Source organism: Chanos chanos, chromosome 8 (genome assembly GCF_902362185.1).
Source record: "Chanos chanos chromosome 8, fChaCha1.1, whole genome shotgun sequence".
Lineage (NCBI taxonomy): Eukaryota > Metazoa > Chordata > Actinopteri > Gonorynchiformes > Chanidae > Chanos > Chanos chanos.
Window position 1 is genome coordinate 23185818 of NC_044502.1, and position 26917 is coordinate 23212734.

General features: G+C 41.5%; 1 protein-coding gene across 1 annotated transcript in view; it reads left to right on the top strand.

The window, feature by feature from the left end:
• The window catches only part of nectin3b (nectin cell adhesion molecule 3b), a 48239-nt gene extending 22441 nt beyond the window's left edge, over positions 1–25798 (top strand). The window contains exons 2-6 of the mRNA XM_030782987.1: positions 12482–12829; positions 14171–14470; positions 20454–20571; positions 21053–21204; positions 25083–25798. Coding sequence (XP_030638847.1) covers positions 12482–12829; positions 14171–14470; positions 20454–20571; positions 21053–21204; positions 25083–25798 — 1634 coding nt within the window. The remainder of the gene's footprint in view (positions 1–12481; positions 12830–14170; positions 14471–20453; positions 20572–21052; positions 21205–25082) is intronic.
• Positions 25799–26917: the final 1119 nt, after the last annotated feature.

Genomic DNA, 26917 nt, shown 5'->3' on the forward strand with positions numbered 1-26917 from the left:
AGCATAAATAGAATGTACAGAACCGAGAATATAAATGTAAGAGACATAGAGTAGGTGTACGGAGTGTGTAGTGGGTGAACAGTCCTGAGTGGAACAGTCTTAAAGTGCATGTGCAACAGCAACAGCATGTGCAGCAGCATAGACAGTTGTGGTGTACACAGTATCGGCTTGGGTAGATGAACAGTGCAATATTGAGTCATTAGTGCAATGTATGTAGACAGTTATCAGACTAAGGGTCTGAGGGTCCAAGCAGGGTCTGCAAGTGTAGTGTCAGTGGTTCAGAAGTCTGACTGCTTGGGGGAAAAAGCTGTCTCTGAACCTGCTGGTACGGGTCCGCATGCTCCTGTACCGTTTGCCGGATGGCAGGAGCGTGAACAGTCTGTGGCTGGGATGGCTGGGGTCAACGATGATCTGCTGTGCCTTCCTCCTGCAGCGCTGGCTGTAAAGGTCCTGGATGGCTGGCAGCTCAGTCCTGGTGATGCGCTGCGCTGATCTGACCACCCTCTGCAGAGCTTTGTGGTCGTGAGCGGTGCAGCTGCCATACCAGGCCGTGATGCTGCCAGTCAGGATACTCTCTATGGTGCACCTGTAGTAGTTGGTGAGTATCCTGGGGTCCATCCCAAACCTTCTCAGTTGTCGGAGGAAGAAGAGCCGCTATCTTGCTGCTTTCACGACCACTCCTGTGTGGTGTGACCAGCTTAGATCCTCGCTGATGTTAATCCCCAGGAATCTGAAGCTGCTGACCCTCTCCACTGCTGTACCCCTGATGTGGATGGAGATGTGTCCCTCTCCCTGCAGTCTCCTGTAGTCCACGATCAGCTCCTTGGTCTTGCTGACATTGAGCAGGAGGTTGTTGTCCTGACACCACGATGTCAGGGCTCTCACCTCAGCTCTGTAAGCAGACTCCTCACCGGCAGTGATGCAGCCGATGATGGTGGTGTCATCGGCGAGCTTGATGACAGTGTTGGAGCTTTGTGAGGCCGTGCAGTCGTGGGTGAACAGGGAGAACAGTAGGGGGCTGAGCACACATCCCTGGGGGGCACCAGTGCTGAGTGTTAATGTGGAGGAGGTGATGCTGCCGACCCTTATGCCTGAGGTCTGCCTGTCAGGAAGTCCAAGATCCAGCTGCACAGCGAGGGGCTGATGCGCAGGTCTTGGAGCTTCGTGATGAGTCTGGACGATACTACAGTGTTAAAGGCGGAGCTGTAGTCAATGAACAGCATTCGCACATAGGTGTTTTTCCGATCCAGGTGTGAGAGGGTGGTGTGCAGTGCGAGTGCTATCGCGTCATCTGTGGACCTGTTTGGCCTGTAGGCAAACTGGAGTGGGTCCAGTGTGGTGGGCAGGGTGGATGTGATGTGAGTTTTGACCATACGTTCAAAACACTTCATCACGATGGAGGTGAGTGCTATTGGGCGGTAGTCGTTAAGGCAACTCACGTTTGTTTTCTTTGGGACTGGAATGATGGTGGTCTTCTTGAAGCATAAGGGGACTACAGATTGTTTCAGGGAAAGGTTGAAGATGTTCGTGAAGACATCTGCCAGTTCGTATGCGCATGCTTTGAGAGCGCAGCCCGGCATATTGTCAGGACCAGGGGCTTTACGTGTGTTTACCCTTCTGAAAGATTTACACACGTCTGCCTGAGATAGCTGGAGTGGGCAGTTGTCCTGTTTAGCCATAGGACCGGTTTGGTGTTGTTCTCAAAGCGAGCATAGAAGGAATTCAGCTCCTCTGGAAAAGAAACAGACGCCTCCCCCATGCTGCAGCCCTGTATTGACATTTTGCCGTTTTTATTGTCTTCCTGAGCATGTACCGGGCTTTCCTGTATTCAACTGGGTCTCCGGAGTGGAAGGCTGCTGTCCGTGCTCTGAGCACCGAACAAACTTCGCCGTTAACCCACGGCTTTTGATTGGGATATGTCCGTACAGTTATCTGCGGTACAACGTCATCAATGCATTTGTTTATGTAGCCTGTTACGTACTCAGTGTACTCGTTGATATTGTTAGATGCCATCCGGAAAACATCCCAGTCCGTGGTACAGAAGCAGTGTCGCAGGACGGCGTCTGATTGGTCTGTCCAACGTTGCACTGTGCGTGTCACGGGCTGCTCACGCTTCAGTTTCTGCCTATAGGCTGGCAGCAGCAGGACCGAGGCGTGATCTGATTTGCCGAAGGCTGGGCGAGGGAGGGCTTTGTAGGCTTGACTGAACGGAGAGTAAGCATGATCCAAGATGTTTTCACCATGCGTTGGAAATTTCACATGTTGGTGATATTTCAACAGAACGTTTTTCAGGCTGGCTTTGTTAAAGTCACCAGCCACTATGAAAGCAGCCTCTGGGTGCAGGGTTTCTTGCTTCTCGATTACTCCATACAGTGCATCCAGCACCCGAGTGGTGTTGGCGTGTGGGGGGATATAAACAGCGGTGAGAAACACCGCTGTAAACTCCCTAGGCAGGTAAAAGGGTCTGCATTTGATCATGAGGTATTCAAGATCAGGAGAGCACCCCGTCGATATTGTTTGCACATCCACACACCACCGATTGTTGACCATGAAACAAACACCACCGCCCTTCCCTTTACCCGATTCCATTGTCCTGTCCCGGCGATAAATGGAGAGACCCTCAGGTAGAATGGCCGAGTTGGGGATTAATGGGTCCAGCCAAGTCTCTGTGAAGACAAAGACGTTGCAGTCTTTTATGTCCCGATGAAAGGCCAGTCTGCTCCTTAGCTCATCCAGTTTGTTGTCCAAGGATTGAACGTTTGCTAGGAGTACGCTAGGGAGCGGGGAATGGTGTTGTCTGTTCCTCAGCCTGACCAGGACTCCGGCTCTTTTCCCCCTTCTCCTTTGGCGGCGACGCTTCTGCCCAGGTAGCCATGGTAACCAGGGTAGATTAAATCCAGCAGAAGGAAAGTCCGATGGTAACGAGCTAGATTGTGGGTTTAGACTGATGTCCAGCAGAGCCTATCTACCGTACGCGATTAGCGCACGACAAGTGGTGAAAAGACTGGAAAATAACACTAAAAGAATAAGAAAAAGTTGCGGAGGACGCCAAGCGACAACGGCTGTCATCACCAGCGCCATCTTGGTGTCATACATAGTATGCATAGAGTAGTGTGTGAATAGTACCCAGATGACATACTACTTCCGTTGGAAAAACGAAGTATGCGAGCACTGGACACTTTCCAATCCCATAAGGCCACATGGAAAAAAGAGGCGTTTCTGACGCGGTCATTTGTGACTGAGAAGATTTTCAAGTGTAAGGGACAACCACTGTACAGATCTTAGGAAGCTGTGTTAAAATTACTAAAACCCATTAACCCATTAAGGCTGGATGCAACTTTTGCGTGATCCCTTGAAGACCGGATGCAATATTTGCATTCATCTCCCTTTAGAGTCGGATGCGATATGAACACGTTTTAGATGATATCTTCATTTTCAAGACCCGTGACCAATGAAATGTATCTGATTAGCTGAAATACGAAGTGCTTGTTTTTGATTGTTTGGTTTTTTCAGCACAAAATTCTTCGCTTGTTTTCCTGAGCCAGGTCATCAGCCATTTTCACTGTCTGAAGTGCAACTTTAGAAATGTTTTTGCGGTCCAAATGGAGACTAAGAGGCTAAGACGGGCTAAAAATAAACAAATAATATCGGGATTTTGTCTTCCTCACGTGTATTTCAGCGAATCACGATGCATTTCACTGGTCATGGGTCTTGAAAATGATGACATCATCTAAAACGCACTCGCATCGCATCTGGCTCTAAAGGGAGAAGCATGCAAACGTTGCACACGGTCTTAAAAGGATCGTGCAAAAGTTGCATCTGGCCTTAATGGGTTAATATACCTGGGCGGCCCGCCCAAATAAAATCTATGTGTGGGAAACACCGTAATGCAGTTGACCACACAGTAGGTAATGTAAGGTGTTTACTAACTTTTGAAATTTAGAAACATTCCAGTCGAGTTAAGATAGTGTTGTGTTTCCTATCCTATTCACTTAACTGCAATACTTTTTACTGGTTTTGCCATTTTTAGTTTTTGCTGGCATGCTGAGGTGAGATGAACCCTTAAATTATCAGAATGTGTGAGGGGTCCATGATTGTTGACATTAATTCTCAATAGAGCTGTAACGTTGATCCAGTGTTCTGCATTTCAGTTTAATTTGTGTGTTGAACTATTATTATATTAATAGAGGCAAGTTCTTGTCAAGAACACAAGTTAACGAGCAGCAAGGAAACAAGTTAACAAACAGCAACTCCCTGACTAATGTCAAAACAAATGGAATGACCTTTTCTTTTGATGTAAAGTTCAGCAAACATTAAGTTTGTTCATTTGGTAACTGGGTGATTCCAAAACTGTGTCCGGAATTCAGTCATTCAGCCTTGTTTCCATGACTTAAAAGGCCAAAATAACAGAAATAGTTCAGGGATAAGGGTGATGTTACATAATTTTTGTAGTTCATGTGCTCATGTGCTGTTACAAACTCATGTGTACCTACTCTCTTTGTTCTTCTTTTTTTTTTTTTAAAGCACACTCTGCCTTCATTACATACCTGTTGCAATATGAGTCATTCTAATAATGAAACAAGGCTAGTGAGGTTCAAACACTTTGCTACAACAAGCAAGGGAATTTGACAGCTACAACTTGCAAACCAGTGCAGAAACTGGTAAACTTGGTAACATATTATTTAACATCTTTGTTGTGTTTGCTATATTCACAAAATGCCACTGTCCTTAACACAAAGCTAGCTACATTAGCAATCTTTAATAATAATAATGATAATAATAATAATAATAATAATAATAATAATACGTTTATTTAGAGCCCAATATCACTATTTTATAGTCTCAAAGGGCTTTACATGTCCATAACATGTATAGATATAGGATGTACTCATGAGTGAAGACATGCTAGTTAAAACTAAAACTTGTTCCAATTAGGCCCTAGCTGCAAATCTGTTCCATGTGATGTCAGGATAATGTGCTAATAGAGTAAAGCACTGCCTATTAGAAAAGCTTGCTAGGTGTTAATAGTAATGAATGAAATGTAGTTTAACCAGTGTTTATGGCATGATAGTGTACATGACTGTCTATTGGTGGCATGCGAGAAGGCGGGACCTAAAGATAAAGGTCAAAGCAATGCAAATGCACACTCAATGAATGGTGAGTATGGAAAGCAAAAGCCAAATCCTGGACATGTTTGGCAATTTAGAAATCCTGTCCGGACGCATTTTTTAGGTCCGAAAAAGAGGACATGTGGTCATCCTATACTTTCACATTAACACATTAGTCTCTCAAACTACGTTATACAAAGTCACCTTCATGTGCTTTTCATAGTTTCAAATGCATGAATGCTCGAACTGTAATATCTGACATCTCAATTTCTCCTTGAACAATATTTGACAAGTTCTTAAACAGCAGTGCTATTAACAAGTGGTCCTAACACTGCAATGGACACAGATCAACACCATTTTGTGGCTCTGTGTTTTAATATTAGATCCCATGTGCAGCTGTTGAAACTGTTTTAACTATTTTAAATCCCATTTACAGCTGTGACCCAGCTGTCTTTTATTAAGGGTACATCGTAAACCCAAATAAGTTAGCAGAACTTAAAAAAAAAAAAAAAATAGGGCAATTGATTGCCTTAAAATTTTTAAGTTAATTAACTCCAAAGTGAGAAGTTTTCAGAGCTATTTTTTTAAAGTAATAATTGCTTGTACTACTTAAGTTGAATCAAATGAATGATTATATCAACTGAAATATTTTAGTAATATGTAGTAATAAAGTAATAATTAATAATGAAAAATGAAACTGAGTTGCTGGAACAGAATCTTCCAAGCTAACAAACTGTTAGGTCATTGTCTCTGGGAGCAGGCGGCATTCTTCAAGCCCGCACATACCAAGCTCACTCTGAGAGAATGCTCACTACTCAAGGGTAATCAATAACAGCCATGATACAATGTGGTCATGTGTGTGCGAGAATCTCACTTGGAAGCGTTCAGTCATTATCTCACAGATGGTAGCATCACACCATTGGTTGTCAGCTACTCACTGCGCCTAATGCAAAGTAGTTGTAATGACAGCTGCAGTAACCATTATCTTTTTAAGAACTCTTTTCAATCACTGTAGAAAGTTCACCAGGTCAAATGTAAATGGAGGCGCCCCACAATGCACTGTGGCACTGATGTCAGACGTTGGAACTCCAAAATTTTAAGTTATAGTGATTTTAATAATCTGGATTTCATATTACTTAATCCAAAAGTGTCTTGAAATTAATCAAAAGTTGGATTACATATTATAACAACTCAAAGATTTTAAGTCAGTACAATTTATAAGGACATTTTAAATTTACACAACTTAATAGAATTCAGTTATTTGAACATTTGGGTTTACAGTGTACCACAGTAAAGAAAAGAGTGAAAATATGTATAATTCTGTCTGTCGTGTTGGATATTTTGCATGTCTAATCTCAACTGTGAAAGATAATTACAAGGCTTCTAAAAGTTTTATAGCCTTCATATAAGGGTCATTCTGTGTCAAATCAGACAGAATCCAGGATTTTGTCTATATAATGTTTGGGTCCCAAAACTAAGACCCGTAACATATTTTGTTCAATTCCAATGTCTTATTTTTTTTGTCCTTGATATATTTCAATTTTTACACTCTCAAACACCTTATCTGTGAAGTCATGTTTGGGCATTAATTTCTTGAAAAGAATTATTCCTAACCTCAGCCAAAAACATTGCATTGCACTGCAATTTTGAAAGAATCAGGGAACTACGTGTTGAATCAGGGAACTACATGTTAAATCTTTACATTAGACATAGGACCTATCTCACAGTTGGTACGCAGTTTGGATCTGTAGATGAAATTTTCTTGAAAAACACAACACTGTATTATGACAGTATGGAGCCAGTTCATGTGGAATCTGATCCTATTTCAAGATGAATGTTTTAGACGCCAACTTCTATTCTGCACAATTTCAATCTTACTTAGATTAGCTTTTTTGTTTTCAGTGAATAAGCAACTTTATTTCTTTACCTCCTTAACCCCATTGAACATTTTTTTCCCTGTGCTATCCTTTTTTCCTACATTCACCATTCGCCTCTCCGTTTGAATCCAGTTACTCATTACTGTTTTGAGGTTATTTACCAAGTTTTTTTTTGTGTGTGTGTGTGTGTCTGTCAATTAATTAATTAGGCTAATTAGTAACAAATAAACAATCTGAAAACATAGCTGCAGGTAGCAATGAGCAGTGATCAAGCAGCATTCACCCAACTGGAAAGTTTGTTAGGGGTCATTCTTTGTCAAATCTGTGGGATGGTGTACACGCAAATGGTCATGAAGATTCGTCGTCTGTCCATCTTTTGCGTGGATTACACAAGAACAAATCCTGCACACCACTTCAGAAGTATCTCTTGGCTCTTCTCTTTCATTAGGCCAAAACCCAAAGATGGGCGAAGTGGTACCTTTATAGCGACCAAGTTTGTTATTATTGCATAACTATGACTAGTATTTAAATAGTCTCCAACGATCTTTGCCTATAATAGGACTGTTCATGCAAACTGCCTCGAGCAGTTAAAACAGTCAAAATTCACAATATGAACTTGAATAATTTACAAACAATTTTCCATCTATTTCTGATTAAAAGAAAGTCTTAGTATTGAAGTACAAGCATTAGTAATTGCAAAACAAATTAAATTCTATTTTCTAAAAATGGATCAGATCAACATAACCGACAAGGGATATGAGACGTTTATTGCCGGATGATGTTTTTAATTCAACTTGTTTGAAACATAAGAGTGATGATATGTACAGTAGTAGATTTGTAGGCCTAACATGTTATGTCTATCTTTCATAAATTTAACAATTATTTTCATACAATCATACTAACTGGGATTCATGTCAATAAATATGAGTGCACTGGAGGGTGAGTGAGAGCAACCATCTGTTTCACTATTGTGACTGGTAGCCTATATTCGTTTTATTTCTTTCAGGTCCAACCTTGATGATAAAGTGATATTTTTTTTACTGGGTTGTCCACAGTGACAAAACAAAGTAAGAGTGCATGGAGCGAAGTATCTAAGATGTGCTTTTAGTAGTCCATCTTCGGAACATTGTAGTTTTACCATGGCAGACCCACGTCAATAACATCTGCCATTGCATAATTACATAGCCTAGTGTAAATGCAGTCGGTTTCTCTCAGCACCATGGTTGTCTTTTCCTAACTCCTTATGAATTCTCCTTCACATCCTTCCATGACCTCATTACGTTTTCCATCGAGGTCAAGGAAGAGTAGTTAGGAAAGGACATAGGACATAATTTTTTTTTGACTATTCGAATGCACCCCATGTCTCTTGAACATCATAAACATGTCCCCTCTCATCTCTCACATAGGCCTATTCTCCATTCTCATTCTATTAATCATCTTAACTATAGTCCAACTCTCTCAGTACCAGCCAGAGGAGGATGGGCTTTAGAAAAATTTGGCTCCTCTCAAGGTTTCTTCCTATTACAGCCTAAGGAAATTTTTCCTTGTCACTGTTCCCCTAGGCTTTTTCAGTGATGATCTCTGGTGTCCACTAAAACAGCTTTGTGACACTTTTATTTTATTTGTATAGTGTTTTTTTTATTTATTTAACTGATAACGAATATCTCTTTTGAATACATTATAAGCATTACAGCAGTTTGAACACACTAATGCCTTACAGAGCCATTGGTGTAGGCTGTTATGATACACTCATAAAAGTGAGTGTTGCATATGCACATAGCCATGAGAGACAACATGGTTTTTTGATAAGAAAACCAAGAGGACTCTGGCCTGTCAGGACTGTTATTGGGGATGTCTTTAAAGCATATGTAAGGTACTGCCACTGCACAGCACATTACCTTTTCAATGTCAATGAAAAGGTAATTGAGTCATCACAGACACCTTGCTGACTCATACCTTAGCACAGGAGGTGAATTGAAATTTTATTCTGAGAGCTCGGTTGGACTCCACTAACTCTTGGACACAAGTACATGTATACTCATCTGCACAGAAGAGGTAAGACGCTGACAGAGACAAAAGTGGCTGGCAAAGGCTCCTCTGGGAATGCTGTGTCCTTGCTCTAATGAATGCCAAGGTCCTGGTGCTGCCCTAACCTCCAGAGTTTGTTTCACTGAACCTTGTGCCTTTACTACACTTTGCTTTTTCTGTATAACTGGAGTGTAAATGACAATTTTGTGCATTAAACGCTGGGTGATATAATAACAGATATTAAGATAATATCTTGGTTCTTACTATCTACATCAGAGATAAGACACTTGGAGGGGCTTTGGGGTTCTCAGGGCAGATTTGAGGGTTTTCAAGGCTGGTTTTGAGATTTTCAGGTTTAGGAGTTGGTTTAGGAGTTCAAGGCTTTCAGGTTTTCAGTTCTCTGCTTGGGGACAGAAGTGAACTGTCTTGTTTGGGTCATGAACCCACAACCATCCAGGAGCAGAGACTGGAGCAGAAGCATGCTTCAAACAAACCTCTGTCATAATATGAATTAGGGATGTCCTGATCCGATCCACAGCATCGGTATCTGGCCTATACTGGCCCAGAATGCTGGATCAGACATCGGAGGGGAGAAAAAAATATGATCCAATACACACAGCGTGTCACATGATAACAACAGTACTAACCAATTAGTCGCATGAGAGTTAGCTACCTGTACAATAGTCATGTCAGCGGTGTGGAAGTATTTCATCCTTAAAGAGGAAAAAAATCCAACAGTTCAATGGAAACTTTGCAACACAAATATTTCGAGGGATGTCCCGGACACCAAGAGCGTATTTAACACTAGAACTGCGGCAAAGTTAATCAGCGGATTACCACGGGAGTGCATCAAAGAGACGCTTTTATTTTTAAATGAAAAAAGTGTCATGTAGGTGTATTTCATTTTTAAAAAATCGGTACGGAGTTAATTTAAGGCAGGTCTTTAGAATCATAGGGATAAGTTCAAGTTCAATATACCTTACGGCAAGATTTTTGATAAAAACGTAAGACTATCATTATCCCCCTTTAAATCTCTAGATCTTTTTCATGTTCTTTTGCAGTACCCTTGTTTGTACCTCCCCCTCTTATAGTCTTCATTGCATTCTTTTTCTCAGCAGTTAGCAGTCTTATTGTTTCTTGCCTTTTGTCCCTCTTTCAATTTTTCAAGCTCTTAAAATGATGACTACAGGGGTGAGCAGTCAGCTGGAACTGAATTCAAGGCTGGTCAGATTGGCTCAAGTGTGATGGCTGGTGTGATGTGGCTGAGCTATGAAGGCTGTTCTGATTGCCTATGGTATGAAGGCTCTTCTGATTGGCTATGGTATGAAGGCTGTTCTGACTGGCTACAGTATGAAGGCTGGTCTGATTGGCAGGGTTTGCCTAATTTTTAATTACAGAACACTGCACTGCTGTCCAGTAACAATACAGTAAGTACAGCAGGCAGGAACCTTTTAGAACTGTGTTATAACCTGATGCATGTGTATTGACGTGTGTGTGTGTGTGTGTGTGTGTGTGTGTGTGTGTGTGTGTGTGTGTGTGTGTGTCTGCACCCCTAGTGTCCTAAAGAATACGATTTTGGTTTACCTCGTCAGATATACTAGTGTTTTATTTTCACCAATTTAACATGGACAACTTTTTTGACTGTCAGGGTTCCTGCGTGAACTGCTCTCTGTTGTGCCCCTGCTGGTCAGGTCTGGTGTTAGCTGTCATTTGTTTTTGGTTTTGTCATGTGCTTTTGTTTATTTTGGTTTTCCATGTGCTCTGACCCCACCCCTCACTTATTGTGTCATTGTGCTCACCTGTCTCTCGTTGAAGTTGTAATTAGTCTGTCTATTTAAACCCTGCCTGTTCTACCCTTTGTTTGTCAGTTCGTACCGCTTTCCCCAGTGTGTCATACCAGCATTTTCATATTCTGATTGCCTTCTGTGTTTGACCTCTGCCTGTTTTTTTTACTTTTTTTGCCTGTTGGATTTTGCCTCTTCTTCCTGCCTGCCTGCCTGCCTTGCCCTGTACCTGTTTTTGAACCTTTTGCCTTTGTCTGCCATTTTGGATTGTCTGCCTCCCTCTGACTGCTCTGTGGTATGACCTCTGCTTGTTTTTTGGATTCCGTTTTCTGCCAAGTGTATTGAAAGACTTCTGCCTGGCACAATAAACATCTTATTCATTCATCAGCGAGTCTGCAACTGAGTCCCCTGTTTTCCCTGACATTGACACTGTCTACTAATCTCTTATTCTCACTTCCTTTTGCACATTATCATTTTCAGCCATCTCTTTTGCTCTGGTGAGGAGAATTTTTTTCCAAAGAGGAATTGTAGGCGAGAGGAATAGTCCAGCGGAACGTTAAGACTGATGGCGAGCCAAGCAGCCGGTTTTGATTCACGATTACATCGTCTGACCGACAGCTTGTTGAAATTAGTATCGTGGTTTGATGGGGAGAGTTGGTGATGTGTTTCATATGTTATGGGTTATTTGTCTGTCTCTGTTCCTTCCAGGCCTTTATAATCAGATAACTCCCAAATGCATTTCCTCTTGTGAATTTCATGCCTGTTTATCTGCTCAGTTACACACACACACTCTCATTCACACTCTCTCTCTCTCTCTCTCTCTCTCTCTCTCTCTCTCTCTCTCTCTCTTTACGAAAGACTCTCTCCCTTTCATCTTTATGATTTGTACACCCTCTCAGTGGATGGAGGAAAATATATTAATTCCCTGGATCTTAGTGTTGTGTTCACTAAACCATGATGTGGTGGTTCAGCCTGGTTTTCATTTTCATTTTCAGGTCATCCATAGGGTAGCTATTGTACAAGAATGTTCATGTGGGGAGAGCATGTACAAGCATACACACACACGAGCATCACTCCACTGATTACTTTCAAGCGGATACCAAAGCCTTTTATCTAGACATTCTTCGTGCGCGTGTGTGTGTGTTGTGTAATGTACTGAGTTTGAGTTATCTTTGTGTGTCCATAGTGGTCCATAGAGTTTATGGTAATACACTGTAACACAGCCATTTCATGATGAATACAACTGGACACGCTTTGGGTGACTGTGTGTATCACTGGGATGCTGGGCATGTTGTGTGTGACTGTGCGTGTTGTTGGGATGCTGGGCATGTTGTGTGTGACTGTGCGTGTTGTTGGGGTGGTGGACATGTTGTGTGTTACTGTGTGTGGTTGGGATGCTGGATGTGAGCTGTTTGGGTGTAGTAAGACATCCTCATGTGGCCTCTGCTGTTTCCATCAGTGTGCGCTCTAGCTTTTCTTTAGTTCCCTACAGCGGCTTTTGTTCAGTCTGCCATAGGAATGGGGAAACGCTGGACTAGGAAAGAATGAGCTGTTGAAGGTAACAAATGGAAGGAGGGAGGGAGGGATGGGGAAAACGTGACGTTTGTCTAATGCTCCCTCTCCCTTTGTGTTTCTCTTTCACTCTCTCTCCCTCTCTCTCTGTCTCTCTCTCTCTCTGTCCCAGCTGTGTGGGGCAGTCAGGTGCAGGTGCAGCCTAAGATCAGTGCTGTGCTGGGGAAGAACGTGACACTTGGCTGTGGGGTGCAGGTTGGGGCCAACCTTAGCCTTACCCAGAGTTCTTGGGAGAGAACATTAAAATCAGGCTCTGTAACACTGGCGGTGTACAACCCCATGTTTGGCATCTCCATCTCTCCAGACTACAAGCACCGGCTGTCCTTCCGCTCACCCTCTGCCTATGATGCCACCATCATACTGGAAGATGTGGGCTTTGCTGACATGGGCATCTACACCTGCAAGGTGGCCACCTTTCCCCTGGGAAACACCCAGGCTTCCACCACCATCAGCGTGCTTGGTAAGGAGGAGTGTTTGTATGTTTGTGTGTGTGTGTGTGTGTGTGTGTGTTAAAGTGCTGAGTGTATGTATTTGTGTGTTAAAGGAGGTGTGCACATATTTTTAGGCAACTGGATTGGGGCCAGTTGTTTAAATGGCAGTGAGACAGACATAGATATGCTGCTTGTTTGGGTAAGATTGAGTCAGTGTGTCACACATGTGAACTATTTGCAGTGCTCTTAACTGAGGGGTGAAGGTGATACAGCAGTGGAAAATTTCAAAGAGAATGAGAAGAAGAGGGAGAAAAAGAGAGCACTGGAAAAAATAGAAAAAAGGCCATCATCTTGAAAGAAGACATAAGCACTTATAGATGTAGTGCAAAGCACACATCTTAGCTTTGAAGTGTGTGTCAACTGTATGTGAGATTAGCGTGAGGCATAATCACCCCTCCACCTGCTCTTTAAACCACAACTCTGACATTTAGTCTTGGAAACTGACTGAAACTATCAAACATTAAAGCAGTCGTGGTTCTGTGCTAGAAAGGGGCATGACCAGACCAAATGCCTGCATAAATATCAGTGGACGGAGTAATATGAAGTGTTTCAAAATGACTAATAGGATGATTTGACTTCGCTGCCCTGTGAATGCACAGTGGAGAACTGGCCTATTTCATTACATAGAGACATCCCATTGTGTTTGTGAGCACCTGTATAATTGGCTATAAAAAGACAAGCTAGAAGAGTAATAGCTTTATTTAATTTTTATCTGATTAACCAAAATTCTCTTAGAGTTTTCAAGGCCACTTGAAATATCATGCTTTGTTCTCTTTCATTTGAGACTGGCACATTTTATTTCAATCACTAATTTTGATGATCAGGTTAGTGAATTTTTCCAACTCGAATGCACACGTTTTGAATGGCGTATTGTTAATACCCACAGCTTCATTTGTCCTTAGCATTACATTTCCTTTGTGTGTTATTTTCATGTCTGTCTCTGCCTGCCATACGTTCACTTTGTAGTTTAATGGCTGCTGATGCCTGGTCAGAGGTAACTCTCTCTGAGACTAGCCTGTTTAAATATATAAAGAGTAAATAAATTTAAAAAAACACAAACATTCAGCCCCCCCCTTTCAAAATACTCCATGACTTCTGTAGTCCAAAGATTGCTACATTCGGTGGTGACAGTCACTTCTGCATACCTTTTTAAAGTACAACCTAAGCTGCACAAGGAATTGCAAGCATTCTGTCCCAGTTTTCTCACTGACATTTTAAGTACTGCTTGTATATTCCCATGTTACAAGATCCCCTTTTTTGTGAAACTGCCTCTCTCTCTCTCTCTCTCTCTCTCTCCCCCTCTCACTCAGTGGAGCCAAAGGTGTACATTTCAGCAGGATCTGTTGCCCTGATTGACGGCGGGAATGCGACCACTGTGGCAACATGCATAGCAGAGCGGGCGCTGCCGTCAGCAGAGGTGTCCTGGGAGTCAGACTTGTTTGGCACATCAGAGGCACACATGCTGGATGAGGTCAACGGAACCATCACCACCCAGGTGCACTACACCTGGCAGCCCACCCGCCATGCCCAGGGCCACGCCCTTACATGTGTTGTCCGCCATCCAGCCTTACAGAGTGACTTCAGGATTCCCTACCTCATCAATGTGCAGTGTAAGTGAGTCTTAATCTTCTAAATGATCATTGCCTCTCCATTAGTTTGGAAGGCTGAAAACTCAGGCATGGGTCCTCTGACCACCTATGTCATGTGTCCAGTTTACAGGTGTCTCTGTAAGAATGGCACACGTATGAGACCCACACTATCCCACAAGATTCACTTCATTTCATTCTTTTTGTTTCAGACTGGGAACTTAATCTGTAAGACAACAACCAGTTCCCATTTTATACTCCAGCGGTAACCATCCTCGTGACATGTCTCAGAGCTGTTTGTTGTGCGTGTGTGTGTGAGAGCACAGAGAAAGCTGTTTCAGCCACTCTGATTCTTTCCTGCGCTTGCATGCCTCTGGCCTGCGTGCACTCCTGCTCCATGGGGTCTCTATGTGGAGATGCGCGTTGCATTAATACTTCATACCTGTTCTCTGCTGACCTGCTGTTTGTGTCGCAGATGGATGCAATATTGATGGAGTGTGAAGGGCTGCAGCTAGATGCCAGAGCGTGGGCAAACAATGACACACACACACACACACACACACACAAGACCAGGGCCACACAATTTGGGGCCTGCAGGCCAAATGCTCCCTTGGTTTTGGCTCGCCATGGCATTTGACAAGTTCATGCTTAGTCTCCTCTTATTTTGAAAGTGCTGTAAAGTCCTATCCATGATGACTACGAAACATAAATTTTGTGCAGCTGAAAAGTACATAATCTGAGTTTTACGGCAATGTACAGCACGGTGCTGTTAAGCTTCCCTATTGAATTAAGTCTTATCTATGAAGAATTGTGGTGTTCTCTCTCTCTCCTGCTCTCTCCTCTAAGTTTTTCATTTGTAATATTTTGTGTCAATATAATGTTTACACAACAACAAAAGGGAGTGATAATTGTAAAATATTGTTCATCTGAAGAATAGAGGGTATTTTAATATTATTATTTTTAAAGGAATGCTCACGTGCTGTACTGTGGTCAACGAATATTCTACATTCTATCATATAATCGAATTGTAAAAAACAAAAACAAAAAAACAAGTAAATATTTGATTGTGAATATTAACACTCGATTGTGACCACCGCGGCTGCCTGGGCCGCTGCACAGAATGCACTGCATGACGCATAGGAGTCCCATAACGTCTCTTTCACTGATTGAAAATGAAATGTAGGTCGAGCTGAAACGAGCGAATAATTCACCAACCAAGTGGTGATGATCGCAGAGAGAGTGATTTGCACTCCGAGCAATCTAAAAAGCCCCGTTTCGAAATGCTTCGGATTTTGGCCAGTAGACGGCAAAATTGTGGAACCTTGAGGTAAAAGTTGTATGCAAGCTGTAGAATACACTACAGACAGGAGCATCATGCACTGCAGGTCCCCAGTGGTTTGATTATTATTTCCTGTTTCATGTCAAGGAAAAGATCATTTCTGCCCCATGTCTATCACAGCACAGCTCACTCGGAGTGCTGAATGTCCGTTCTATACACCGTAACCTAATTATTTTATTTGTTTATTTTGTAATGTGTAGGTATGTAGATCCTTTGAAAGACGTGTTTATCTTGAAATAAATATACTTATACTAGTAGTTATGTTTCTTGTTGTAATGGACATAATGCGCAAAAATAGATATTCGAATGGTTCGAACCTACGTGTTTTTTAGAAGGAATAATCGAACGCAAACTTTCCTTTTAAGATTTGTTGTAAACTTGACATAGTTACAAGTTTAAACTTGATAATGTTTGTTTACTTAAAGTGTGTGTGTGTACGTGTAAAAGTGAAAATTATGGTATAAATACTGAATGGTAAAGAAAACTAAAGGCACTATCAAATTCTAAAATAGTATGACTCCACTTTGACCGTCTTGCAAGAACAGTTGCTCTGTGCTAAGTAACAAATGTACAACAGTTTGTGCCACAGAAATTCACTATACACTGGGGTGACACACAACACAAAAAGCTCTTAAACATCCTGCTGCTGAGGTGACATTTGAGTGTGTGTGTGTGTCTGTGTAGATATGTGCACATGCAGGTGTGTCTATGAAAGTGTGTTTGTGACTGTGTGAAAATGTGGGCATATGTGTATGGATGTGTGTGCACCTACAGGTGTAAAAATGGGCTTACCTCTACGTGTTTCCTCAGACTTAAGAGAGAGTTCTTGAAGGAAGAAGTGTTGTGTAAACAAGGCAAGCAAAGAAGGCATTTGGAAACAAATGAGTCTTTCTTCTGTTCCGCCACTTCAAAAATTCATTCAAATAAGGCCACCGGTGTTGACTTAAATAGGCGAATTAGATTCAGAATCTCCCGTCATTTTTCCAGGCGCTCAACTACATTGTAGGCTGTAGGCTCCAGTAGAAACTAGTTATAAAACCAGCTGAATGTGTTTCAGTTTCCCTATAAAAACCAATAGGAACCAGTTAAAATTGCTATTGGTTTTTAAATGGTTTTCTACTGGGGTTCTATTGGATTTCAACTGGATGTCTACTGCGATTTTCTACTGGATTTCAACTGGAATTTCCACTAGGGTGTTGCACTGTTCTTTTAATAACTAGCTACATCTAATAGGTGCAACAGGGCAAAGCAAATTATCCAATTAATGTGCTCTAATGTCCCTCTTTAATAAAGTACAGATACTCGACAAAGGTACTTAAGAACAGTAACAGATTACATTTACTTTGTTCCCGTCCACCACTGTAAACTGGTAAATGTGCGTTGTGGGTGTTCGTTATGAGCACTCAGACTATAGTGCAGTGTGTGTTTTTCCTCTGGACGTACTACTAATGGTGGTGTACTGGACGTACTACTAATGGTGGTGTACTGGACGTACTACTAATGGTGGTGTACTGTTTTGACGTACTATTTAGTACGTAAGTATGTGGTTTTGGACGCAGCAAATAACATTTAGCAAATGTATCACGTTATTGTAACCTTTTGGTCGACTGACCAATCAAATCAGTCAAGAGGACTGACACTGAGGAGAAGCGGTTTTCGAGTCTGGTGTTGAAAACTACTTAGCAATTGCAACTGTCAACAAATAATGTTATAGAGGAAAACATTCAGTGTATGATAACTGCCATCTATGCCCATGTTCATTAATCATAATGTGTAACAAAACTCGTGTAAAATGCTTTTAAATGTGTGTAATCAACCAATATTTCGCACTTTATTTGGTGTTTGAAATGTACGACGGTTAGGGCTGTGCGATATGACCAAAATTTTATATCCCGTTATAGGATTTAGGTCATTTCATATTCCAGATAAGGATACATATCACAATATAGCACATTAAATTGTTTACATAAAATAGCCACATGGAAAGGCCTATTTCTTATTACATTTTGAATTGTATACTGCGGCATAATTTGCAGAACACGGTTTTCTGGTCTATGTCTGACTTTTCGTACCCAAACCATGTCCATGCGACAGAGGTAGCTCTTCTTTTAAGTACGAGCTCCTCATGTTGTCATGGCTGATCGGAGTCCTCCTGTTCAGAATTACCCCATTCTGTGTCACGATTGCTCTCCTCCATGTTTGTTTGTGTTGCCTTGCAAACTTCCTGTCTGCATCCCTGCCGTGTGGAAGAATGCAAAGTGCCGTCCAAATGACGAAAGATATTGTCGCAAAGAGGTTTCGAGGCTAAAATCATGATATTTCAAGAAAAAAGTCATAATATTACGAGAATAAAGCCGTAGTTTTAGGCTATGTGTTCTCTTAGAGGGGGAACATCAGAAGAGCAGCCTGCTGCAATGTGGTGCTGATGTGCCAAAAGTATCTCATTAGTTGTGAAACCTATACTAATGTATAGCTTCACAAGATGTTCCACGTGCCTTATTTTAGTGCAGGCAGCAGGCTGCTCTTCTGATATTTCCCCTCTAAAATAACAAATCCTAAAATTACAACTTTGTTCGCATTATATTACGACTTTATTCTCGTTATATTACGACCTTATTCTTGAAATCTCAGAATTTTTTTTCCCCTCAAGGTGACCCTAAAACTTGCTTCCACAAAAAAAACGACAGGGCACAATATGAAACGACAGATGTTTTCTATTGTCACACGATATATATTGTCACATCGCACAGCCCTAACGACGGAGTGTTAGGGCCGTATTGAAGAAAAAAATTCTGAGATTTCAAGAATAAGGTCGTGATATTACGAGAAGTTGTAATTGCACAAGAATAAAATCGTAATTTCAGAAGAAAAATTCCTAATATTAAGAGAACAAAGTTGTAACTTTACGAGAAAAAAGTCATAATATTACAAGAATAAAGTTGTAATTTTAGGCCACCTGTTATTTTAAAGGGGAAATATCAGAACAGAGGCCTGCTTTTTGTGTTAAAATGAGAAATGTGGGGCATCTTGTGAAGTTATACTTTAATAGGTTTCACAAATAATGAAATACTCAATCTTTTGGCACATCAGCACCACATTATCATGACTGATGTGTATGGCACGGCATGACACCTGAGACAAACAGCAGTTACCAGAGGCAGGCTCAGGCTGCTATTGACCGTCCTCTTGCTTGTTTTGTTAGTTGCTAGTAATACATTTTCGTAAAAAAGTATGTTTGTTTTCCCTCGAAATTTTATGATTTTATTCTAATACTATTATGATTTTTTCTCGTAAAATTACAACTTTATTCTTATAATGTTACAACTTTTTTTCTTGAAATATCATGATTTTAGCCTATTCTCATTAAATTACGACTTTATTCTCATAACATTACAACCTTATTCTCGAAAGCTCAGAATTTTTTTTCCCTTAATGTTGCCCTAATACTCTGTTGTAGAAATGTATGTCATGAATAAACTAGTACAATTAGCCTAGGGCTAGGCGATGGCCTAAAACTCATTCGATGGATTTTTGTCTTTTGAAAGCGATAGAACAGTAGAAAAGATGTTTCTTGTTGCAAAGCCAAATGTATCATCGCCGGTTCGGGCACATTTTGAGTTTGAACGCAATGGCAAGGCGAAAGCAGCCAATTTAGAAGAGGCAGTATCAGTGAAGAGAGCTAACACAGCAAATCTTGTAATGATAAACATTCTCCAATCATTTTAATGATCAGTGAGCCCATGCAACATCGCAGTATGAGTGTCACTATTGTTATAGTTGTACAAGGAGAAAAAACTAGTGGGGGAAAAAAGAACCTTTTATATGTTTAAAGAATTGCAGTTATGTTAGTGTGTAATTGTAATTAAAATAGACATTGATGTCAGGTAGGCACAGTTCATAACCATTCTCCTAGACAAAGGTTGGAAAGGTTTAGTTTATAGTTTACTTTACAGTAACCCGTGGGGGATGGGGGGTGCAGAAAATTAATTAATGAGTAAAAATGAATAGGTACATTGGGGGGGCTAGAGGTTTGGTATTTATGCCTATGTGTCTACATTTTTAAAATGGATTTATGTTTATCTACTCCCATGTTTATTCTGCTACAAATTTATTCTCTTTTTCCGTATTTATTCTTTTGTTTTATTTAGTCTTTTATTTCGTAATTCTTTTCCTCGTCTGTCAGATGGAAGTAAAAAGTAAATACAGGGGTGGGAAGTAAGCTCTGTGCAGGTGACTCATCAGTCAGGCAGTGACTGTGACTGTGAGTGGATCTCCACATGCAGTCAGTGATAGTTGACTGCATGTAGAGAGTAACTCTTTCCCTCCAGGTCCATTGAATCTGTATGCTCCATTTAAAATTTTATAATTTGTCATATCCAGTGTGAAACTCTATAATCACCCAACTCCATAGTTTGTCTGATTATGGACTCTCCATCAAATGCAAAAAGCATTTTGAAAGTAATTGTCTTCCAATGTGAATGATCTGCATCTGTGTATTTCCTGTGCTTTACTGTGTGAACAGCATCTCACTCTCCTTCATTCATTCTTTCTTTCTTTCTTTCTTTCTTTCGTTCCTCAGTGTGAGTGATTTATTAAGCCCTGTGGTTGCAGACGGACTCAGTTAAAGATGATAATATCGCCTTGTGTTCTGGTGCTGTTTGTCTGTAGTTGCTCCAGACATACAGGTCTCAGGCTACGACGGGGACTGGTATGTGGGGAGAGAAAACGTGCAGCTGAAGTGCAGAGCTAAGGCCAACCCACCTGCCCACCAGGTCAGATGGATCAGGTGAGAGAGGGAGGCTTATTTAACCCTATCTCTGCTTTTAACCTGCCCTTCCCATGGTCTCTGGAAATGTATATGAGCCAGAATTCCAGTTCCCTACTGCACTCAGAGCCCTCATCACTGGCCTGAACAGCTTGTCTGAGTCCTGAAGCCAAAGTCTTTATTTTGTAATCCATCATACAAAATATCTGGTATATTTACATTGTGTAATTTCATCATATTGTTTTATCATATGCAGTATTATTTAATCACAATAAGTAAACATCTTCAGGAAAGATCTTTGATCTTCCTCTCTTATTCAGAAATATTTTTACCATTGCAGTTGTTTGGTTGTTACTTTCCAAATTACAGCATTGAGTGGTATCAGTGTATTATTCCAATATGAAAAGTGAAAAGTTTCAGTGTAAACAGTTGGTATATGTATGATGATCATCTCTAAATGTGTCGGCTGTCTCAGTTTTGTGGCTTTGTGGCTTTGTGCTAGGCTGGATGGGGATATGCCAGAGGGCGTGGAGATGGTGAACAGTTCTCTGGTTTTTGGGAGACCCCTACATCACAACGATTCAGGGGTGTACAGGTGTGAGGTGAGCAATGACATTGGCCTGCGCAGTCGAGACATGAGGATACGAGTTCAAGGTGAGTTTGTGGTGGAAAAATCAAGACACTTTTCCATGTTCCTCCCCACTGGTGCACTCTATTCTGTAGTATACTCAACATACTTGCAGTAATTGACCATTATAAGCAAATATGAGTGACTGAATTGACAGTATGTTTCTCCAAACATGCTGTCAATTTAGTAGACACATACACTCTCATTCACCGAGTCTCTGCAAAGGAATACTGATTTGGGATTTTATATGTGTTTTTGGGCTGTTAGCTTGGAAATCGTAGAGGACTTGTATGCTCAGAAGCCTCCATTAACTCTCTGGATGTTGCTGAGAAAAAATCTTCCCCAAGCCCAGTGTAAAGGCTTAAACCTCAAGAAGACAATAGGACTTCTTTAGACCTGAGGGTTATCATGACGGACCTGACCTGAGTAGTCATTTAGGGGCTTTTTCAGTGGGCGTCTGAGAGGCCTACAGTGAGCTTCTTTTGATGGCTTGCAGAATGAAATGTAAATGCTCTTTAAATACATGGTTTACATGTTTACATGTTTACATGTTGTTTCAGTGTTACACTCTACATGTCCTTGCTTTTGTGAAACTGGTAAGCAGACAATAGGCGGGCACATTGTGCTACTCGACTGCCTCAGAGGTCTACACACAGTCTCCTTGCTTTCCTCCTCTCATCTGGAAAAAAGAGGGGAAGGGAGCAACCTTGACTGAGAGATGATGTCCTACATTCATGAAACATTGACCATGTCTTTTCAGATGCAGTTAATTATTTATTTCTACTTGTGTGTGTGTGTGTGTGTGTGTGTGTGTGTGTGAGCACTGTTCTGTCTGGTTTGTGTGTATCTATTTGTGTGGTAAGATGTGGAAGCATTTGTCTTTGCACATGGGCTTGTGCATTATTACTGAGGAATTGTACAAGGTCCATAGATAGATAGATGCACACACACACAGTCTCACTTTCCCACACACTGATGCTCACACACCATACACACAGACTTTCTCTCTCTCTCACACACACATGCACACTCCACACATTACACACACACAGTATACAGACACACATTCACTGTAGCAAGTAGCATAGCAGATACTTGTATGTACCAAACATTATTTAAACATGCTCAGTTTTTAATCTTAACCTGTGCAATTCTGATGAGTCATATATACACAAAGACAGACAACCACGTAAAGAGCCTGTATGCTCTCTAGACTCAGGAGACACTGTACATCTGTGCCACCAACATGCCTTCTGACCTTCAGCTATATCCTCCTCTGCCTTTTGCAGTTGTTTCCCTTTTTCTGCATGCCATATGAGGCTCTGAGTCTCTAATGCATATTGATCTGGACAAATTATTGCAAGACAAAACAGAATAAATTAATGCAGATTGACATTATCTGTCCTTGAGCCTTAAACAGAGATGATTTTTTTTTTTTTTGCATTTCATTGTACACCTTATCTAATGATTAATGACATAAGAATGTTATACCACAGTCAACTAAATACTCTTTTGAAAAACATTTTTACTGTTTACTCCAGTTTACTGTCATCGTTCTTCTTGCATGTGAGCATGTACATTCAGATTTTCCCTGGTGCCCTGGGTCACTCTGCTCAGCACAGTAGAACACAATCTGTACAGTCTGCCAGGGCACAGCTTTCTTCCTTTACAACACACACACACACACATGCGCACGTGCACACACACAAACGCACACACATACATACACGCACACAAGCACACACAGTACAACAAAATATGTACAGTGTTCCCAGTGCACAGCTCTCTTCCTTTACAACACACACACACACACACACACACACACACAATAGAACAAAATGTGCACAGATTTTTTCCTTTGCAACATTCAGACCACTAAATGCACAGTACACTGCCATGGATGAGAGTGTCTCCTAAGCACAAACACACTGTCTGCCAGTGGTCTTAGTGACAGACACTAGATCTCTCCTAGAGAAAGGCCTCATCAGTGCAGGAAGAGGGCATTCAGCACTGACACTGCTAATGCTGTTAGTCATTGACTCAAGAGGTCATAAAGGAAAATGGCTTTTCTGCTTCACATCCCTCCCAAATTGTCTCCGTCACTCTATTTTGCTTTCCGAATTCATCTAGATTCTTTGTCAATCTTTAGATCACTCTTGGCAGCCTGGTATCTGAATTTCTGTGACCTGGTCCCCATCACCCCCTCGCTGACCTAACACTCCACATTAGGTTTCCTATGCCAGAAACACACTGCAGGAATTTTAGGCCACGTTGGCCCATTGCCCATCTTGACAACAAATTGTCAAAATTGATACAAAAATATCAGTCAGAAGTTAAGGACTAATTTTCAGCATAGATTATCTTGTAGTCTGAAACAGTTACAGACTCAAACTTAAGCCTAGTGGTCAAATTGTAAGCTAGTTGGAGATGCCCCGCTTTTATGAAGCATGTCTGCTATTTTGCTATTCAAATTTGTGGCAAGTCTGTAGGGGTCGTGTAGTGTGAGATGATCTGTACCACAATAGCCAGTGAAAGTTGATCTCACCAGGAAATGGACATATATATGAACACACACACAACATATGAAGCTTTCTGATAAATGATGGGGCAATCTGCTCTTCTCCAATTCTCCCTGCAAAACATATGGTCTGTCTCATCCACATCTTCACCGTGACAGCACAATTTTATTTTATTTTATTATTTATTTTTTTTAATTTAAGCACTTGTACAGCTCTGCGGTGTTCAGTACAGTACATGCAGTGTTTGGGAGTGAGTTGTAGCTGACTGTCCACGGTCACACTGTCCACTATGAGACTGGCCAAAGTCAGACTGTCCACAGTCAGGATTGTCTTTGGCAGATATCACACAGAAGAACAATCACATGTTCTCGCAAGATTAGAGATTCCGAGGTGGTATGTAAAAATCAATATAATGTCACCAGAATCATTGACAAATTCCTTAATGTGTGCATCTTTATGACTGACACACAAAAAGCCCCTATGAAATCCGTCCTGAGATTCCCTGTAAAAACTTTTGTAAGTTTTATGAATGTGTTTTCCTAAAGGGAAAATTCACCAACTTTGCCATGTTTTGAGTCCATTTCAACACCTATTTCCTTATAATGAATCACTTATGCGCATTTTATCAATGCATTACTTTACCAATATTTTTATGATGTTTTGAAAATTCTGCAGCCTTATTTCACGAGGCAAATACGCTGACATGGTTTATATCCTGACTGAAAAAATAATGGCAAGAGACACAGCTTCATCACACCTCTGTGAGAACAGATTAAACAGCAAAAGCAGATCACATGCTTCTGGAATGATTGATTGAAGAGCTGTCACAGCTGAGAAAATGAAAAAAGATGGACTTAGTGTCTTGACCTTCATCAGTTCCCCAGCTCTATTCACAGTCAGCAAGTAACACCCTCCAGTCCATTCCCTCCTGTGTTTATACTCTGATATATTGTCCATGAGCAACAGTTTCAGGTTTCACAAAGATGCGGGGGTTGAAAAGATTGAGAATAAAAGCCATTGTTTTAAGGTTTTGTTAAGATAACAAGCCATAACCTCACGTTGAAACTTGGGTCTCAGCTGATTAATCCTAACGCTCTTTCAGTATACACTCTGAAATGATTAAATTTAAGCTTCAAGTTGATTTGAAAGCAGACCTGGAACTGTTGTGCTCACATAGTTGTCTTGGTAGTTAAATATTTAGTTCTGTAAAAGCCCATGTCTCACTCCCCTGTTAAAAAAATACTTATGTAGTTGGCATTGACATTCTGACATTGTCTATTTCCATCCCTCCCTCTCTCCCCTATTCTCTCCCCATTATCCCCTCTCCTTTTCCCCCACTGCTACCCTTCCCTTCTCCACCCATTCTCTTTCTATCCCTCCATTAGATCCTCCCTCCACCACCATGCTCTCCACCACCCGTGCTCCCATGCTAAAGGCGGGCATTTCTGCTGTTGCCCCTGGTGAAAAGCACCTTGTCCTACTCAACTCTCCAACACTTGCACCCCTGCCAGAGGGTAGTCTGGGCACAGTTGTTGGTGGAGCAGTTGGTGGAGCCCTGTTCCTAATGCTGCTGCTGGTATTGGGTGGAATTTACTTCCAGAGGCAACGGCGTACCTTCCGTGGCGACTATTACACCAAACAGTACCTGGGTCCATCAGACATGCAGAAACCACCACAACACTATGGGGGAGGTCCACAGAGGAGCAGCTCAAACACGAAGTTCAAATCCAGCCAGGGTAACGGCACCATTTGCGTGGATAAGGACAGGGAGGAGTGGGGTGACTTTGAGCAAGATCATTCACCCAGTGGTCGTAGCGGCTACAGAAAGGGAGGCCTTGACCCCAACCATGTTAATTACCACCAGAGCCACCACACACTGCACCACCCCAACTACCCACACAGCCATCACCCAAACCCGCAACAGGACCTCCGCCTGGCCCACAACAGTCTGAGGAGCACCCACCAACTGGCACCTCACAAGCACACAGAACCTCCAGGGCTGAACAACAGCTCTCAGTATTTTCCAGAGGACATTTATGACAGCGAATATGTGTCCCACGTGGATGGCTCTGTCATCTCTCGCCGAGAGTGGTATGTATAGAAGGAGCTGCTAGCAGGAATGGACTGCTGAACCACACACAAGGATTTCAAACATAAAGAGGATGTGTCTAAAAATAAATATGAGAAAGATACCATTTACACTCTTTTCCAGAGAAAAAAGACCTGCCATCTTCCATCTCCTCATATTCACTAGACGGACACATAAAATTAGTGAGATTAGTGATAATAAAGTTGACATAATAACTTTCATTTAGGAGGGTGAAGGTTTGTAATCAGTAGCTGAAATAAGAACTGTATTTTTGAACTGTTTTGAGCTGTCGCATTACAGAGATTTGAATTTTTAACAACGTCATACAGAAACTGTCATAACCCTTCCTGGTTATCATGGAGGTTGTCTTAAATCATTCTGTCGTTCTCTGCCTTACAAAAGGATTTGAGGAGTATTAGGGAAAACATCCTGGAGCTAGATGAGGTCATGAGGTTGTTTGAACTTGGAATAATGGAATTGTTTAGTGGAAATCAAAAAAAAAAACACAAACAATTTCACACCAGCAGCTCTTTGGTTTGATTTATGGACACTTTCAGATTTTGTCCTTTCAGACTTTAATAGTGCTGGAGGGAGCATGGTCGGAGTACAGAATTCACTAATGCACAGAGCTTGCTAGCATTCAAAACAATGCTTGCTGCTGTGGAGGGTGTGTTTGTGTGTGTGTGTGTGTGTGTGAATGTGGGCATGTTATAGCCACCGTGACACATCACTGACCTAAGGGAAGCTTTCACCAGGAATGGATGACTGTTTAGACAGATGATTGTATGGAGGGATGACTGGATGGACTGATGATTGTATGAAGGGATGACTGGATGGACTGATGATCATATGAAGGGATGACTGGATGGACTGATGATTGTATGGAGGGATGACTGGATGGACTGATGATTGTATGGAGGGATGACTGGATGGACTGATGATTGTATGGAGGGATGACTGGATGGACTGATGATCATATGAAGGGATGACTGGATGGACTGATGATTGTATGAAGGGATGACTGGATGGACTGATGATTGTATGGAGGGATGACTGGATGGACTGATGACTGTATGGAGGGATGACTGGATGGACTGATGACTGTATGGAGGGATGACTGGATGGACTGAT